Source organism: Protomyctophum bolini, assembly GCF_963924005.1.
Source record: "Protomyctophum bolini genome assembly, chromosome: 1".
Lineage (NCBI taxonomy): Eukaryota > Metazoa > Chordata > Actinopteri > Myctophiformes > Myctophidae > Protomyctophum > Protomyctophum bolini.
In genome coordinates, this window is record NC_137862.1 from 6,925,804 (window position 1) to 6,943,427 (window position 17,624).

At 48.1% G+C, this 17,624-nt stretch overlaps 2 protein-coding genes across 2 annotated transcripts in view; both read left to right on the forward strand.

The window, feature by feature from the left end:
- The window catches only part of LOC308331553 (small ribosomal subunit protein uS12m-like), a 265,229-nt gene that overhangs the window by 35,215 nt on the left and 212,390 nt on the right, over positions 1-17,624 (forward strand). The gene's annotated exons all lie outside the window — the stretch shown is intronic.
- Positions 1-17,624, forward strand: part of zfhx3b (zinc finger homeobox 3b) — a 115,343-nt gene that overhangs the window by 10,810 nt on the left and 86,909 nt on the right. The window contains exon 2 of the mRNA XM_080765073.1: positions 14,043-14,280. Within this exon, the coding sequence (XP_080621199.1) occupies positions 14,154-14,280 (127 nt within the window). The 5' untranslated portion in view covers positions 14,043-14,153. The remainder of the gene's footprint in view (positions 1-14,042; positions 14,281-17,624) is intronic.

Here is a 17,624-nt window from a genome sequence, read left to right on the forward strand (position 1 = left end):
CGCAATTATGTTCCCATTGTTTACTTTCTAGCATCTTACTCATTCGAAAGGAATTCAATAATTATTGCTTTATTTAATGTTAAAGTAAGTAAGAGTTGTGGGAGCGTTGCACCGTTAGCTGTATTGTCTTTAACCCATTCTGAACGGGAACCCGTTTTGGTGTTGGCATCATGTTATGCTTTAGCTATTGAAAAATAGCAGATCTACAAGCTCATAGCGCGCCACCGAGTGGCTCGCTACGAGCTTGTAGGTCTGCTATTTTTGAAAAATCGAAGAACGACTGACATTTTTTAGAATCTGATCTCAGGTCAGAACAGGGTTAATCAGACCAGTGTGTGTCCAGTGGAAAACCTCGTATATGAATCTGATCTCAGGTCAGAATGGGTTAAGTGTCTGCATATACGTCCTCCTCCCGGCTGTATTACGCTAGTGTTCATAGACCTGCGTTAAGTCCATCCTCTCTACGGACGGCTACGGCGATCTATCTTTACTCCGCCGGCCTCCCCCGATGACAGAGAGAGGCCCGTTCTCTCTCTCTCTCTCTCTCTCTCTCTCTCTCTCTCTCTCTCTCTCTCTCTCTCTCTCTCTCCTCTCTCTCTCTCTCTCTCTCTCTCTCTCTCTCTCTCTCTCCACAAGAGACAAATATGCAACCTGTTTTTTTATTCATCGGTAGTGATGGATCATTGCCACAGCTGGGCGGCGGAGAAAGCGACAAAGTGTATGCTGGGGTTTTGAGAATAAGAGGGAAGGCTAGCTTGCGGGGGACGTAGGGAGGGAGGGAGGGAGGGGGGATGGAGGGATGGAGGGAGGAGGGGGAGGGAGGGAGGGGAGGGGAGGGGAGGGGAGGGGAGGGAATGAGGTGCAGGAAGCAGTAGGTATGCAGTGTGTGTGTGCCTGGCTGGTACACACAGTCCCTTCAGCCACAAGCTAAACTTCTGGGCATGTTGCTGCTTGCAGTGGCTAATTCAAAGCAGCCACTAAACTTGGCACCCGGTGAGGCTTCTGTGGCTGGAAGGAAAAGCTGCTGCTCCTTCATGGTGGATGTAGGGAGTCCACAGGCCAGACGGCAGCAAAGCACCCAAGACACCCATTCCCCCTTTAGTCTTCCTACCTGTACAGTACCAGGGGAAGACAAGACACCCATTCCCCCTTTAGTCTTCCTACCTGTACAGTACCAGGAGAAGACAAGACACCCATTCCCCCTTTAGTCTTCCTACCTATACAGTGCCAGGAGAAGACAAGACACCCATTCCCCCTTTAGTCTTCCTACCTGTACAGTACCAGGAGAAGACAAGACACCCATTCCCCCTTTAGTCTTCCTACCTATACAGTGCCAGGAGAAGACAAGACACCCATTCCCCCTTTAGTCTTCCTACCTATACAGTGCCAGGAGAAGACAAGACACCCATTCCCCCTTTAGTCTTCCTACCTGTACAGTACCAGGAGAAGACAAGACACCCATTCCCCCTTTAGTCTTCCTACCTACAGTACCAGGGGAAGACAAGACACCCATTCCCCCTTTAGTCTTCCTACCTATACAGTACCAGGGGAAGACAAGACACCCATTCCCCCTTTAGTCTTCCTACATACAGTACCAGGGGAAGACAAGACACCCATTCCCCCTTTAGTCTTCCTACATACAGTACCAGGGGAAGACAAGACACCCATTCCCCCTTTAGTCTTCCTACCTACAGTACCAGGAGAAGACAAGACACCCATTCCCCCTTTAGTCTTCCTACCTGTACAGTACCAGGAGAAGACAAGACACCCATTCCCCCTTTAGTCTTCCTACCTATAGTACCAGGAGAAGACAAGACACCCATTCCCCCTTTAGTCTCCCTACCTGTACAGTACCAGGGGAAGACAAGACACCCATTCCCCCTTTAGTCTTCCTACCTACAGTACCAGGAGAAGACAAGACACCCATTCCCCCTTTAGTCTTCCTACCTATAGTACCAGGAGAAGACAAGACACCCATTCCCCCTTTAGTCTTCCTACATACAGTACCAGGGGAAGACAAGACACCCATTCCCCCTTTAGTCTTCCTACATACAGTACCAGGGGAAGACAAGACACCCATTCCCCCTTTAGTCTTCCTACCTACAGTACCAGGAGAAGACAAGACACCCATTCCCCCTTTAGTCTTCCTACCTGTACAGTACCAGGAGAAGACAAGACACCCATTCCCCCTTTAGTCTCCCTACCTGTACAGTACCAGGAGAAGACAAGACACCCATTCCCCCTTTAGTCTCCCTACCTGTACAGTACCAGGGGAAGACAAGACACCCATTCCCCCTTTAGTCTTCCTACCTGTACAGTACCAGGGGAAGACAAGACACCCATTCCCCCTTTAGTCTTCCTACCTGTACAGTACCAGGAGAAGACAAGACACCCATTCCCCCTTTAGTCTTCCTACCTGTACAGTACCAGGGGAAGACAAGACACCCATTCCCCCTTTAGTCTTCCTACCTGTACAGTACCAGGAGAAGACAAGACACCCATTCCCCCTTTAGTCTTCCTACCTGTACAGTACCAGGGGAAGACAAGACACCCATTCCCCCTTTAGTCTTCCTACCTGTACAGTACCAGGGGAAGACAAGACACCCATTCCCCCTTTAGTCTTCCTACCTGTACAGTACCAGGGGAAGACAAGACACCCATTCCCCCTTTAGTCTTCCTACCTGTACAGTACCAGGAGAAGACAAGACACCCATTCCCCCTTTAGTCTTCCTACCTGTACAGTACCAGGGGAAGACAAGACACCCATTCCCCCTTTAGTCTTCCTACCTGTACAGTACCAGGAGAAGACAAGACACCCATTCCCCCTTTAGTCTTCCTACCTGTACAGTACCAGGGGAAGACAAGACACCCATTCCCCCTTTAGTCTCCCTACCTGTACAGTACCAGGAGAAGACAAGACACCCATTCCCCCTTTAGTCTTCCTACCTGTACAGTACCAGGGGAAGACAAGACACCCATTCCCCCTTTAGTCTTCCTACCTACAGTACCAGGAGAAGACAAGACACCCATTCCCCCTTTAGTCTTCCTACCTGTACAGTACCAGGGGAAGACAAGACACCCATTCCCCCTTTAGTCTTCCTACCTACAGTACCAGGAGAAGACAAGACACCCATTCCCCCTTTAGTCTTCCTACCTGTACAGTACCAGGGGAAGACAAGACACCCATTCCCCCTTTAGTCTTCCTACCTATAGTACCAGGAGAAGACAAGACACCCATTCCCCCTTTAGTCTTCCTACCTACAGTACCAGGAGAAGACAAGACACCCATTCCCCCTTTAGTCTTCCTACCTGTACAGTACCAGGAGAAGACAAGACACCCATTCCCCCTTTAGTCTTCCTACCTGTACAGTACCAGGAGAAGACAAGACACCCATTCCCCCTTTAGTCTTCCTACCTACAGTACCAGGAGAAGACAAGACACCCATTCCCCCTTTAGTCTTCCTACCTGTACAGTACCAGGGGAAGACAAGACACCCATTCCCCCTTTAGTCTTCCTACCTACAGTACCAGGAGAAGACAAGACACCCATTCCCCCTTTAGTCTTCCTACCTGTACAGTACCAGGAGAAGACAAGACACCCATTCCCCCTTTAGTCTTCCTACCTACAGTACCAGGAGAAGACAAGACACCCATTCCCCCTTTAGTCTTCCTACCTGTACAGTACCAGGAGAAGACAAGACACCCATTCCCCCTTTAGTCTCCCTACCTATACAGTACCAGGAGAAGACAAGACACCCATTCCCCCTTTAGTCTTCCTACCTATACAGTGCCAGGAGAAGACAAGACACCCATTCCCCCTTTAGTCTTCCTACCTATACAGTGCCAGGAGAAGACAAGACACCCATTCCCCCTTTAGTCTTCCTACCTGTACAGTACCAGGAGAAGACAAGACACCCATTCCCCCTTTAGTCTTCCTACCTACAGTACCAGGGGAAGACAAGACACCCATTCCCCCTTTAGTCTTCCTACCTATACAGTACCAGGGGAAGACAAGACACCCATTCCCCCTTTAGTCTTCCTACATACAGTACCAGGGGAAGACAAGACACCCATTCCCCCTTTAGTCTTCCTACATACAGTACCAGGGGAAGACAAGACACCCATTCCCCCTTTAGTCTTCCTACCTACAGTACCAGGAGAAGACAAGACACCCATTCCCCCTTTAGTCTTCCTACCTGTACAGTACCAGGAGAAGACAAGACACCCATTCCCCCTTTAGTCTTCCTACCTATAGTACCAGGAGAAGACAAGACACCCATTCCCCCTTTAGTCTCCCTACCTGTACAGTACCAGGGGAAGACAAGACACCCATTCCCCCTTTAGTCTTCCTACCTACAGTACCAGGAGAAGACAAGACACCCATTCCCCCTTTAGTCTTCCTACCTATAGTACCAGGAGAAGACAAGACACCCATTCCCCCTTTAGTCTTCCTACATACAGTACCAGGGGAAGACAAGACACCCATTCCCCCTTTAGTCTTCCTACATACAGTACCAGGGGAAGACAAGACACCCATTCCCCCTTTAGTCTTCCTACCTACAGTACCAGGAGAAGACAAGACACCCATTCCCCCTTTAGTCTTCCTACCTGTACAGTACCAGGAGAAGACAAGACACCCATTCCCCCTTTAGTCTCCCTACCTGTACAGTACCAGGAGAAGACAAGACACCCATTCCCCCTTTAGTCTCCCTACCTGTACAGTACCAGGGGAAGACAAGACACCCATTCCCCCTTTAGTCTTCCTACCTGTACAGTACCAGGGGAAGACAAGACACCCATTCCCCCTTTAGTCTTCCTACCTGTACAGTACCAGGAGAAGACAAGACACCCATTCCCCCTTTAGTCTTCCTACCTGTACAGTACCAGGGGAAGACAAGACACCCATTCCCCCTTTAGTCTTCCTACCTGTACAGTACCAGGAGAAGACAAGACACCCATTCCCCCTTTAGTCTTCCTACCTGTACAGTACCAGGGGAAGACAAGACACCCATTCCCCCTTTAGTCTTCCTACCTGTACAGTACCAGGGGAAGACAAGACACCCATTCCCCCTTTAGTCTTCCTACCTGTACAGTACCAGGGGAAGACAAGACACCCATTCCCCCTTTAGTCTTCCTACCTGTACAGTACCAGGAGAAGACAAGACACCCATTCCCCCTTTAGTCTTCCTACCTGTACAGTACCAGGGGAAGACAAGACACCCATTCCCCCTTTAGTCTTCCTACCTGTACAGTACCAGGAGAAGACAAGACACCCATTCCCCCTTTAGTCTTCCTACCTGTACAGTACCAGGGGAAGACAAGACACCCATTCCCCCTTTAGTCTCCCTACCTGTACAGTACCAGGAGAAGACAAGACACCCATTCCCCCTTTAGTCTTCCTACCTGTACAGTACCAGGGGAAGACAAGACACCCATTCCCCCTTTAGTCTTCCTACCTACAGTACCAGGAGAAGACAAGACACCCATTCCCCCTTTAGTCTTCCTACCTGTACAGTACCAGGGGAAGACAAGACACCCATTCCCCCTTTAGTCTTCCTACCTACAGTACCAGGAGAAGACAAGACACCCATTCCCCCTTTAGTCTTCCTACCTGTACAGTACCAGGGGAAGACAAGACACCCATTCCCCCTTTAGTCTTCCTACCTATAGTACCAGGAGAAGACAAGACACCCATTCCCCCTTTAGTCTTCCTACCTACAGTACCAGGAGAAGACAAGACACCCATTCCCCCTTTAGTCTTCCTACCTGTACAGTACCAGGAGAAGACAAGACACCCATTCCCCCTTTAGTCTTCCTACCTGTACAGTACCAGGAGAAGACAAGACACCCATTCCCCCTTTAGTCTTCCTACCTACAGTACCAGGAGAAGACAAGACACCCATTCCCCCTTTAGTCTTCCTACCTGTACAGTACCAGGGGAAGACAAGACACCCATTCCCCCTTTAGTCTTCCTACCTACAGTACCAGGAGAAGACAAGACACCCATTCCCCCTTTAGTCTTCCTACCTGTACAGTACCAGGAGAAGACAAGACACCCATTCCCCCTTTAGTCTTCCTACCTACAGTACCAGGAGAAGACAAGACACCCATTCCCCCTGTCTGTCTGTCTACCTACAGTACCAGGAGAAGACAAGACACCCATTCCCCCTTTAGTCTTCCTACCTACAGTACCAGGAGAAGACAAGACACCCATTCCCCCTTTAGTCTTCCTACCTACAGTACCAGGAGAAGACAAGACACCCATTCCCCCTTTAGTCTTCCTACCTACAGTACCAGGAGAAGACAAGACACCCATTCCCCCTTTAGTCTCCCTACCTGTACAGTACCAGGGGAAGACAAGACACCCATTCCCCCTTTAGTCTTCCTACCTACAGTACCAGGAGAAGACAAGACACCCATTCCCCCTGTCTGTCTGTCTACCTACAGTACCAGGGGAAGACAAGACACCCATTCCCCCTGTCTGTCTGTCTACCTACAGTACCAGGGGAAGACAAGACACCCATTCCCCCTGTCTGTCTGTCTACCTACAGTACCAGGAGAAGACAAGACACCCATTCCCCCTGTCTGTCTGTCTACCTACAGTACCAGGGGAATCCCAGAGGCCATAGCTTTATGAGATCTGAGTTCACAGCAGGTCTGCAGTCTGCACACACACGCGCACGCGCACACACACACACACACACACACACACACACACACACACACACACACACACACACACACACACACACACACACACACACACACACACACACACACACACACACAGGGACAGAGAGAGAGAGAGAAAGATATGGTTTGATGTCTTTCCCCTGTTTACCAGCAGTAACCCTAAACCTGAACCATGACTAATAAATGCCCAACAGCAACCATAACCTCACTCCGCTATACTCCTCCTAATCCTATAGAGAACATCGTATGTATTTTGGTCGGTTCTAACGTACTATATAAGCGTTTGGGTATTGTATTTGGAGTTGAAAACAAGAAACAAACTCACACCAGCGACGTGCACGTACATGTATACAATGTAGCGTAGCGTACATGTATACAATGTATATCGTACCGTACATGTGTACAATGTAGCGTTACAGCGTATACACTAAGCCTGCTCTCAACACAGTGAGATTCGAGCCGTGCGTTTGTGTTTTCCTTTTCACCAACGCCAGAGTGTGTTTTTCAGCCCAACAGGCGCTTGTCATTGTCTCTATTCACAGTGAAATACAATGACCTCATTGGCTGTAATTGCTGCCATGACATCACTCTGTTCTGAATGACAAAAGGTGCTACTTGACATTATTCATCAACACATCTTAATGTCGGGAGAACTCGGGCTTGTAAATTCGCCACCAGTCAATAGAGGCAAGCGTGACAACGAGCTGTATGATATGAGAGGATCTAATGTTCTCCTGCTCAGCGTGATGATAAGGCAGCAGTGCATTGTGGGTGCACTGTACTGTAGGTGTGTTCAGTGCGTTTATAGGCTGTGTAGGCCTGCTGCCATCAAGCACGTATACGGACGCACGCACGTGTGCACGCACGTTACTATACACACACACACACACGCGCGCGCACACACACACACACACACACACACACACACACACACACACACACACACACACACACGCGCTAGCTTTACCTCTAAGTGCTGAGAATCAAGGAGATAATTACAAAGCAATATAGAGGCAGATACTCTGTGGCTCTCTCTCTCTCACAGAGGGAATTTGGCAGCTCTCACAGAATTGATAGCCATTTAGCTCATGGATAGTCATCTGTTTTAATGCATTAATTTTGTATTAACAGCACTGCCAAATTTAATGGTGGAAATTAGGGTATGATCATAATGGTGTGTGTGTGTGTGTGTGTGTGTGTGTGTGTGTGTGTGTGTGTGTGTGAGTGCACGTGTCTCGCCTTCATCATCGCTATGTGCATTGTGTGTGTTTGCTGTGCGTGCGTGTGTGTGTGTGTGTGTGTGACTGTGTGTGTGTATGCTGTATTCTACTGCTCCATTGGGAGCCATTCTGTGGAATTACCGGCTTGCGTTGGCTCTCTCTCCCCCATCCACCCTTCCAGTAATGCCCACCTCCATCTGGACTCTCCCATGCAGCCACCACCGTACGCTGTTCCGTGTTAAAGGTGCACTTTTACTTTGCACTTAAGCGGGATGGAAATGCAGATGTATGCAGTCCTCTGGGTGGGTGTTGGGACTGATATACAGGCGTATATTGCCCACTCAGGGGTCAAGGGGGCAGTGTTAAGTTGTCAGATGAGAGAGGATGGGCAGGCTGGCCAGGCAGCCTGGCACCCACACCGTGCCGCCCCTCTCTCTCTCGTCCCTCTTTATATACCTGCTACAAGCACCCACAGCTCTGCTTATATCTGCCCCCACAGAGAGACAGACGTGGCAACGCTGTAAAACCTCCTGAAACCAGAAAGGAACCGTATGGCTGATGGTTATTAGAACTGATGTTGGAACTGACGGCGCGTCACACTTAGAGATTGCATTAAACACTTTTTCAACCCGGCGTTCCCTATTTTAGGGATGTCATTCTAGGTGAATTTTATAAATTTTCTTCCAAAATTTTAGATTAGATATTATCTAAAACTCACAACACGGCACATATACATGGCAATGTGTTGTGAGCTTGTAGGATCGTCTATTTTTGCTATTCATCATACAACGAATTATATATAGGACTTAAGTAGTCAAAAAGCATGCACGAAACGAGGTCACCATAAAAATGAAAGTTTGGGAAAAGTCCATTTTATTATAGCATACAGTTAGTTGACAGCAAAACAGTTAAGATATGTAAAGAAAAGCACAGCCTATATCAGTGGATTTGAGATTACATAATGTCATAAAATGTGAAATTACTTTAGAAAGAGCAGTTATAGTATTAGAAATGAGTTTTAAACCCTCAGTTGGCGGTTATAGGTTTGTGTCCCAAAACTTGCCATTTAAAGCATTTTCTGGAGTCTTTAAGGCAACCTAAAATGTATGTGACTCATACTTTATGAAACGAACAGGGAGCATGTGTTTGCTTTTTCCATTTTGTAGTTACATATTTGCCATTGCTTTTCGGTGCTGAGGAGCTTAGTGAAGGCCTGAAATAGATAGGAAAATCACACAACATACACTTAAACCCACACACTGCACGTCTCCCCACCTCGTTGCCCCTGAGACTATACTCTATGCTATATACTGCTCACACACGCTTCTACTTGCTGGGGCTGAAACAGCTATAGATCCCGCCGCCATATGCCTGCTGTAAATTCCCAGTCAATTAAATGGGATTGAAGTAGAAACTGAAGCCATGTAAACTGGTCCTGCTCGGTTCTCTCCCTCCTCCACCACCACGCCACTCCACTCCACTCCGGGCTCTGTTTGGGGGCCTCGGTGGGGTGCGTTACAGAAACCCCAGAACCGGCTCCTCCTCCCATCCCGGCTCTCTCCCAACATGACTTTTTCATTAAGCCGCCAAATTCCTGCACTCCAGTTGGAGGTGATTTATCAACTAGGGGCTTCATTGCAAGGATCATAGGAAACAGACATAGGCCCTGTCTCATGCATTATTATGTTTCACATCCTAACCGTGTGTATGGGTTTGCACGCGCAAGCGCGCACACTCTGTGTGTGTGTGTGTGTGTGCGTGTGTGTGTGTGTGTGTGTGTGTGTGTGTGTGTGTGTGTGTGTGTGTGTGTGTGTGTGTGTGTGTGTGTGTGTGTGTGTGTGTGTGTGTGTGTGTGTGTGTGCGCGCGCCCGTGTGTGTGTGTGTGTGTGTGTTAATGAGAGAGAGAGTATGTGTACTGTGTGTATTTGTGTGCTTGTATAGATATGATCTGGGGTCTCTCACGTGGATAATTCCTGTGGAATCCAGTGAGAATCGGTGTTAGAAAAAGAGTCGTGTTGCATGTGATGATGATCAGAGGGTTTCTCTTGTTTTTCCCATGGGATAAAGAGTGGTTCTGGGTCTCTAAAGCCCTGTGGTGTCAGCTCACCTCCTCTCTCTGCTCTTTCCGGAGCAGAACAGAACAGCGTATATAGCAGCAACAGAACAGGGGCCACTCCACCTCACCGTTTGGGTCTCCTATACCTCATTCATCCCCTCTCAGACACCCTGGACCGGGGCCAAACGCACAGCGTCATGGTGGAGGTGGATGTGATGTGGTGGAGCTCACAGGTGTAGCCCTGGTGGTGGTGGTGGTGGGCCGGTGGGCCGGGCCTGGAGCTATGAGGCCTCCTATCTGGACCCTGTTGAGCCCCTGCTTCCAGGACCAGTCAGATTTAGAGTGAATTATGGCCCATTCTGCGGGGCAGTGCAGGCTCAGGTTCAGTCCTGTGTAAATCTTACCCCTTTTTATGGGAAGCTGTAAAAACTCCCAGGACCTTTTTTTTTTTCTCCCTTTCTTTTTCTTTGCCCCCCGAGACCCCCCGAGGGCTTTGAAGTTTAGGTCAGGTGCCGTCAGGGTTTCTATTCTTATTTTTTGGAACTTGTCTTCCTTGTAGATCTTTTGAGTCATGTATGGAAAGAGCTTCTCAGACCTTCTTTTTTTTTTCTTTTTTCTTTTTTTTTTTTAAATTCAAGACATCTGCTATGACTAAAAACAATGTGCACAATGGATTTGGTGTTTGATGCAATCTCTGTGTCTCAGGTTTCTCTATACCTGTGTTCTGATGCAATATGTGTGTGTGTACGTGTACGTGTGTGTGTGTGTGTGTGTGTGTGTGTGTGTGTGTGTGTGTGTGTGTGTGTGTGTGTGTGTGTGTGTGTGTGTGTGTGTGTGTGTGTGTGTGTGTGTGTGTGTGTGTGTGTGTGTGTGTGTGTGTGTGTGTGTGCGTGTGTGTGTGTGCGCGCGCGCGCGCGGAAGGGGAAGGAGGGGGTGAGGAGGGGAGGGGGGGGGCTCACACAATATCCAGCAGCACCTATTCAGTGACATCATGGATGTCTTCAAACGAGGCGAGAGGAGAGAGCACACAGAGAGACACAGAGCCTTTTACAATCACCTAATAACTCTATTACTGCAAGCTGTGGGGCTCGCACAGAGAAACGGAGAAAAAAATAAATCTCCAATTCCTTTTCCTGGAAGCGCTGTGTCCTAATGTACATTTTAAGGTGTAGAAGTGAGAAATATGAAACCCGGGGTTGAATGGAATACAATTCGCCCGCACAGAAAACCCCCATAGCAATATTACAATATTACCAGAAAATTAACCCATTTTGCGCGGGAACCCCTTTTTGGTGTTAGCATCATGTTATGCTTTAGCTATTGAAAAATAGCAGATCTACAAGCTCGTAGCGCGCCACCGAGTGGCGCGCTACGAGCTTGTAGGTCTGCTGTTTTTGAAAAACATGGCTTTTTCAGAAAACTGTCAGGATGTAAGAAGACATGTTTAGAATCTGATCTCAGGTCAACATGGGTTAAACATTAAGGAGAAAAGGACAAGAACATAATATTGTTATGATGTATTTTTGTTCCACCAGGCCTGTCGACACCTGATTCAGAGATAATGTGGTTAAACGTCTAATGTTTCCATAGCTTTTTGCATTTCACAGCCATCTCTAAACAGGTCATGTCGCTTCAGGGCAGGCCAGTTCAGGCTCCTCTTAATGAATCAATTTGTTGTTTTCTCCACCTTTGTCTGAGTGTGGGGGTGGGGTATACATACGTACATATGTGTGTGTGTGTATGTGACACACATTATATATATATGTGTGTGTGTGTGTGTGTGTGTGTGTGTGTGTGTGTGTGTGTGTGTGTGTGTGTGTGTGTGTGTGTGTGTGTGTGTGTGTGTTTGTGTGTGCGCATAATAAACTAGTAACTAGTATCTGATTGGGTATGTATATATTTTTTAAGATTTCTTTCCGCGGCTTACGCCTTTTATTGGCCTGGACCGCTGAGCCACGGCCCAGGCCCTGATTGGACCGCTGAGCCACGGCCCAGGCCCTGATTGGACCGCTGAGCCACGGCCCAGGCCCTGATTGGGTGTTTGGTTTTTTGGTGTAGGTGTGAGGCATAAATGATGGATGTCTGCATGTCCGTGTTGGGCCGGTCTCATTGCTGCACATTTATGTCCGTTTTAAATGAACGGGTTGTAATGATTGCTGTAGTATATAGTATAGTATATATCCCATTCTGACCTGAGATCAGATTCATACGAGGTTTCCACTGGACACAAAAATGTCAGTCGTTCTTCGATTTTTCAAAAAATAGCAGACCTACAAGCTCGTAGCGCGCCACTCGGTGGCGTGCTATGAGCTTGTAGATCTGCTATTTTTCAATAGCTAAAGCACGACATGATGCCGACACCAACATGGGTTCCCGTTCAGAATGGGATATATATATATATATAGTATCAGCTGTAGCTTACGTCTTTTCAGAGATCACTGCTTGATTGAAGACTTATTCCGTTTGCTTTCCCACACACTGAAAACCATCTTCCAATACTTTTCTGCCCACGTTACATTCGTTGCAAAACATATTCTGCATAATAACATTGTTCTTATATAACCTTATTACGTATTGATCACAGTCTGATATTGTATAATAAATAAAAAATAAAGCCGACTCATGCAGGCTGGAGGAAATGAAAAGGACATTCCTTCCTGACTGGCCCCGGTCCCGGACCCTTGCATGCCAGGCTCCGGGTCTTTGTTGAGTCCCAGACAGAGAATCAATCTTTCTAATTAGAACAGAAAGAGGAAAATAACTTCTGATGATGGACATTGATCCGCAAGACGCAGAGTTTGACGCGGGAGCGACACGCGTTACGACAAGAACACGCGAGACAAGTGGCCGTGCACGCGGCGCCCGGCCGGGCTCCCCTCGTTGTAAACATGCAGAAACAATCAGTGCGATATACTGTAGGATAAGTGGTCAATACAGGCCGCTGCGCTCGCCGGAGCCGGCCATATTGTGTTGGCCTTGCATCATTGATTGAGCCACGCAGGAGGTAATTAGACTGGAGGCTCTGTGGTGTGAGGAGAGGCCACAGGGGGTGAGGGGTGTCACTGTGGGGCGTGACACCGCGGAGGGTGGGCCGCGGGGCTGACACCGCGCAGGGCGCTATAGCTGCAGGGGTGGGTGGGCCGCGAGGCTGACACCGCGCAGGGCGCTAGCTGCAGGGGTGGGTGGGCCGCGGGGCTTACACCGCGCAGGGCGCTAGCTGCAGGGGTGGGTGGGCCGCCAGGCTGACGAGGGCCGGAAGACGTGCCGCGGGTTTGACGGGTCAATACGGAGGTCTGATTTCCTGTTCGCCGAAGGTTGTCCTCCTGTTGTGGAATGTTCCAGATTGTCCTAGAATGTAGAATGTACCCCCTGCACACACGTACACGCACGCGCACACACACACACACACACACACACACACACACACACACACACCTGCCACAGCCTGCCTTCGCCTCTCTCCCTCCGCGGCGGCGGAGCGAGGATTTGGCTTCGCTGTGATCAATATTTAGCATCCCATGCGTGAAACAGGCAGATGTTTGGAGTTTCCTTTTCAGAGACGGGAGGCTTCTGTTGAGTGAAGGGGATCAATGTTCCCTTCCGTCTGCAGCCCCACGGCCTCTGAAGGGTGGCTGATGTGTGAGTCTCCCCTCCTCCCCCCCCCCCCCCCCCCCCCCCAGAGAGACCCCCGCGTGCCTCCCTCCTGCCCGGTGCTTCTCCTGTCCTGTTAGCCCACTCCACCACTGATACAGAGATACTCACACACACGAGGCAGACAAAGTGCGCAGTCCAAACAGTTGTCCTGAAGTGGAAGAGAGTCCTGGCTGTTAAACAACGAAACTGTGATTGGGAATTGATTTGTTCATTTGCCAACCGTGTGAGTGAAAGTGATTCGGTCGGTGTGTGTGTGTGTGTGTGTGTGTGTGTGTGTGTGTGTGTGTGTGTGTGTGGTGCCTGCCTGCCTGCCTATAGCCGCTAGCCAGCCTTCTGCCATCTGGAAGGAAGAATAACCCTCTCTCTCTCTCTCTCTCTCTCTCTCTCTCTACCTCTCTCTCTGTGTCTCTCTCCCACAGCACCTGCAGCAGCACGACAGCTCTGTGGAGGGCGAGGCCTGCTACTACCACTGCGTGCTGTGCTCCTACTCCACCAAGGCCAAGCTCAACCTGATCCAGCACGTGCGCTCCATGAAGCACCAGCGCAGCGAGAGCCTCCGGAAGCTGCAGCGGCTGCAGAAGGGCCTGCCGGACGAGGAAGAGGAGCTCAGCGCCATCTTCACCATCCGCAAATGCCCCTCGACGACGTCGGACACAGGTCAGACATGACATGACATGCAGTGGTGGAAGATATTATCGTCTTTGTTTTTGTTCTGTTGTTGTTGGCGTGTGTGTGTGCGCGTGTGTGTGTGTGTGTGTGTGTGTGTGTGTGTATGCGTGTGCGTGTGGGGAGTGAGGGGGGGGCTGGGGGGCTCGGTCTCTCCTCTATATACCTGTATATCTTCATCTCGTGGTCTTTCTGTCTGTGGCACTCTTCGTCTCCTCAAAACACCTGCCCTCTCAAACATACACACGCTGCCCTAACACACACACACACACACTCCTGCTCTTGTATTCTCTTTTACTAATAAACTACTGTACATGGTCATATTAGATTCAGTTCAACTGAAGAACATCACAGTAAATTGACAGTCTTTCATGTTGGTAGTGCATGTTGTCTGTGTATTACCTTTTGATGGACTCCCAAAATGGCGAGGTTTTGTTAAAAATACATAAAAATACATAACTCTGAACAGGACCGATCAAACAAAATGAAGTAAATCCAATTCCACCCCCCCCCCACACACACACAAAGACACACACACACACACACACAAAGACACACACACAGACAGACACACACACACACACACACACACACACACACACAGAGACATTTTTACATGCCAAATGATTATTATTCTGCGTGTGAAGCAGTGGCCCTCTGCCTGCTCTACACAGCAGAAAGTCCTTCCTCTTTGCTAGAACCCGCGGTTCGGTCCATTTGGTTGCATTTGTACTCTCTCTCTGAGTGAGATTTGCACCGGGGATTTTTGACTGTGTAATGGGAGCCGGTCGGAGCACTGGCCTGACTCCTGTACTGCCATTAAAGACATATTGTTGAAACACACCATTAATGTCGGGACGGGGGGAGGGGGAGGGGGAGGGGGAGGGGGAGGAGGGGGAGGAGGAAGAGGAGGTCCGTTGGAAACCTCACATCACCAAAAAATTCTTCTAAATCCAAGTTTTCTGAAAACCCCCATGTTTCTGCTGTGTCAGTCTTTTTCAAACATTTTCATGTCAAAGACCCCCCAAAACTGGTTGTATTTGGCAGTCAAGTAACAACTTGGAGATACGAGGTTTCTGCCCGGCAACAAGAAGCAGTCCCACACACACACACACACACACACACACACACACACACACACACACACACACACACACACACACACACACACAGCTGCTTCAACAACAACATGGCTGAGACACTGACGCCTCACACACTTTGTTCACACACTCGTTTGTTCTAGACTGATTAGACGGCGTGGGCTGCGGTCAATTAACAGTCTTTCTTAGCAGAGATTTGGTTTTCTAATCACTTTAACTCCTGTGCCCTGACAAAGGGCCTCTATTGTGTGTGTGTGTGTGTGTGTGTGTGTGACCACCACTGCCCTAACACACACACACACACACACACACACACGCACACACATGCACACTGTGCTCTAGAAAAGAGAAAAGAAAAAAGAAAAAACAGCCTTGTGAAGACGCTTTGTTCCAGGGAGGCAGGGATAATGAAGCCAGCAGCCGGGAAATTGCGCAAAAGGCAGTCACAGATCTGAAGCAAATCATTAGAGAACATATTTAGCCGAGCAATTAGGGACAATTAAGCTTTCTGCTCGCTGCACTCCAAATATGTTAATGACTACAGTACAGTGGACATGAAGAAGGTCCATTTAGGTTAAAAGGGTGGGGGGGTTGGGGATTTAGCGTTTGCATCTGTTTAGCACAGTAGTGGTTTGAAAAAGAACCATGTTATATGTACAGTGTAAGATGGTTATATACCGTATGCACAGTGTAAGATAGATACTGTATATATATATATATACATCAAACTAATCCTGTACATAACATGGCCAGACCTCATCCACCAGTAAATAACTATAACAGACGCAAAATATTGGCCAACGGTTGGCCATTGCTCAAGTTGTCACTGGATGTTGACTGTGTGTGGAGGCGCATCGTCTGAACGAATGTTGTCTTTGTAAAGGGCTTTAAGGGGTGATATTTTGGGGCTTTAAGGGGTGATATTTTGTGGTGGTTGTTTGCAAACATGTCGATCTCCAGAATAGCTGCAGTTACCAGTTGAGCATATTGTTGCTCAACTGGATATTGTTGTCCAGGTTAACTGTTTACTGGTCCATATGTTGTCCAGGTTAACTGTTTACTGGTCCATATGTTGTCCAGGGGTTAACTTATTACTGGTCCATATGTTGTCCAGGTTAACTGTTTACTGGTCCTTATGTTGTCCAGGTTAACTGTTTACTGGTCCATATGTTGTCCAGGTTAACTGTTTACTGGTCCATATGTTGTCCAGGTTAACTGTTTACTGGTCCATATGTTGTCCAGGTTAACTGTTTACTGGTCCATATGTTGTCCAGGTTAACTGTTTACTGGTCCATATGTTGTCCAGGTTAACTGTTTACTGGTCCATATGTTGTCCAGGTTAACTGTTTACTGGTCCATATGTTGTCCAGGTTAACTGTTTACTGGTCCATATGTTGTCCAGGGGTTAACTTATTACTGGTCCATATGTTGTCCAGGTTAACTTATTACTGGTCCATATGTTGTCCAGGTTAACTGTTTACTGGTCCATATGTTGTCCAGGGGTTAACTTATTACTGGTCCATATGTTGTCCAGGTTAACTGTTTACTGGTCCTTATGTTGTCCAGGTTAACTGTTTACTGGTCCATATGTTGTCCAGGTTAACTGTTTACTGGTCCATATGTTGTCCAGGTTAACTGTTTACTGGTCCATATGTTGTCCAGGTTAACTGTTTACTGGTCCATATGTTGTCCAGGTTAACTGTTTACTGGTCCATATGTTGTCCAGGTTAACTGTTTACTGGTCCATATGTTGTCCAGGTTAACTGTTTACTGGTCCATATGTTGTCCAGGTTAACTGTTTACTGGTCCATATGTTGTCCAGGTTAACTGTTTACTGGTCCATATGTTGTCCAGGGGTTAACTTATTACTGGTCCATATGTTGTCCAGGTTAACTGTTTACTGGTCCATATGTTGTCCAGGTTAACTGTTTACTGGTCCATATGTTGTCCAGGTTAACTGTTTACTGGTCCATATGTTGTCCAGGTTAACTTATTACTGGTCCATATGTTGTCCAGGTTAACTGTTTACTGGTCCATATGTTGTCCAGGGGTTAACTTATTACTGGTCCATATGTTGTCCAGGTTAACTGTTTACTGGTCCATATGTTGTCCAGGGGTTAACTTATTACTGGTCCATATGTTGTCCAGGTTAACTGTTTACTGGTCCATATGTTGTCCAGGTTAACTGTTTACTGGTCCATATGTTGTCCAGGTTAACTGTTTACTGGTCCATAT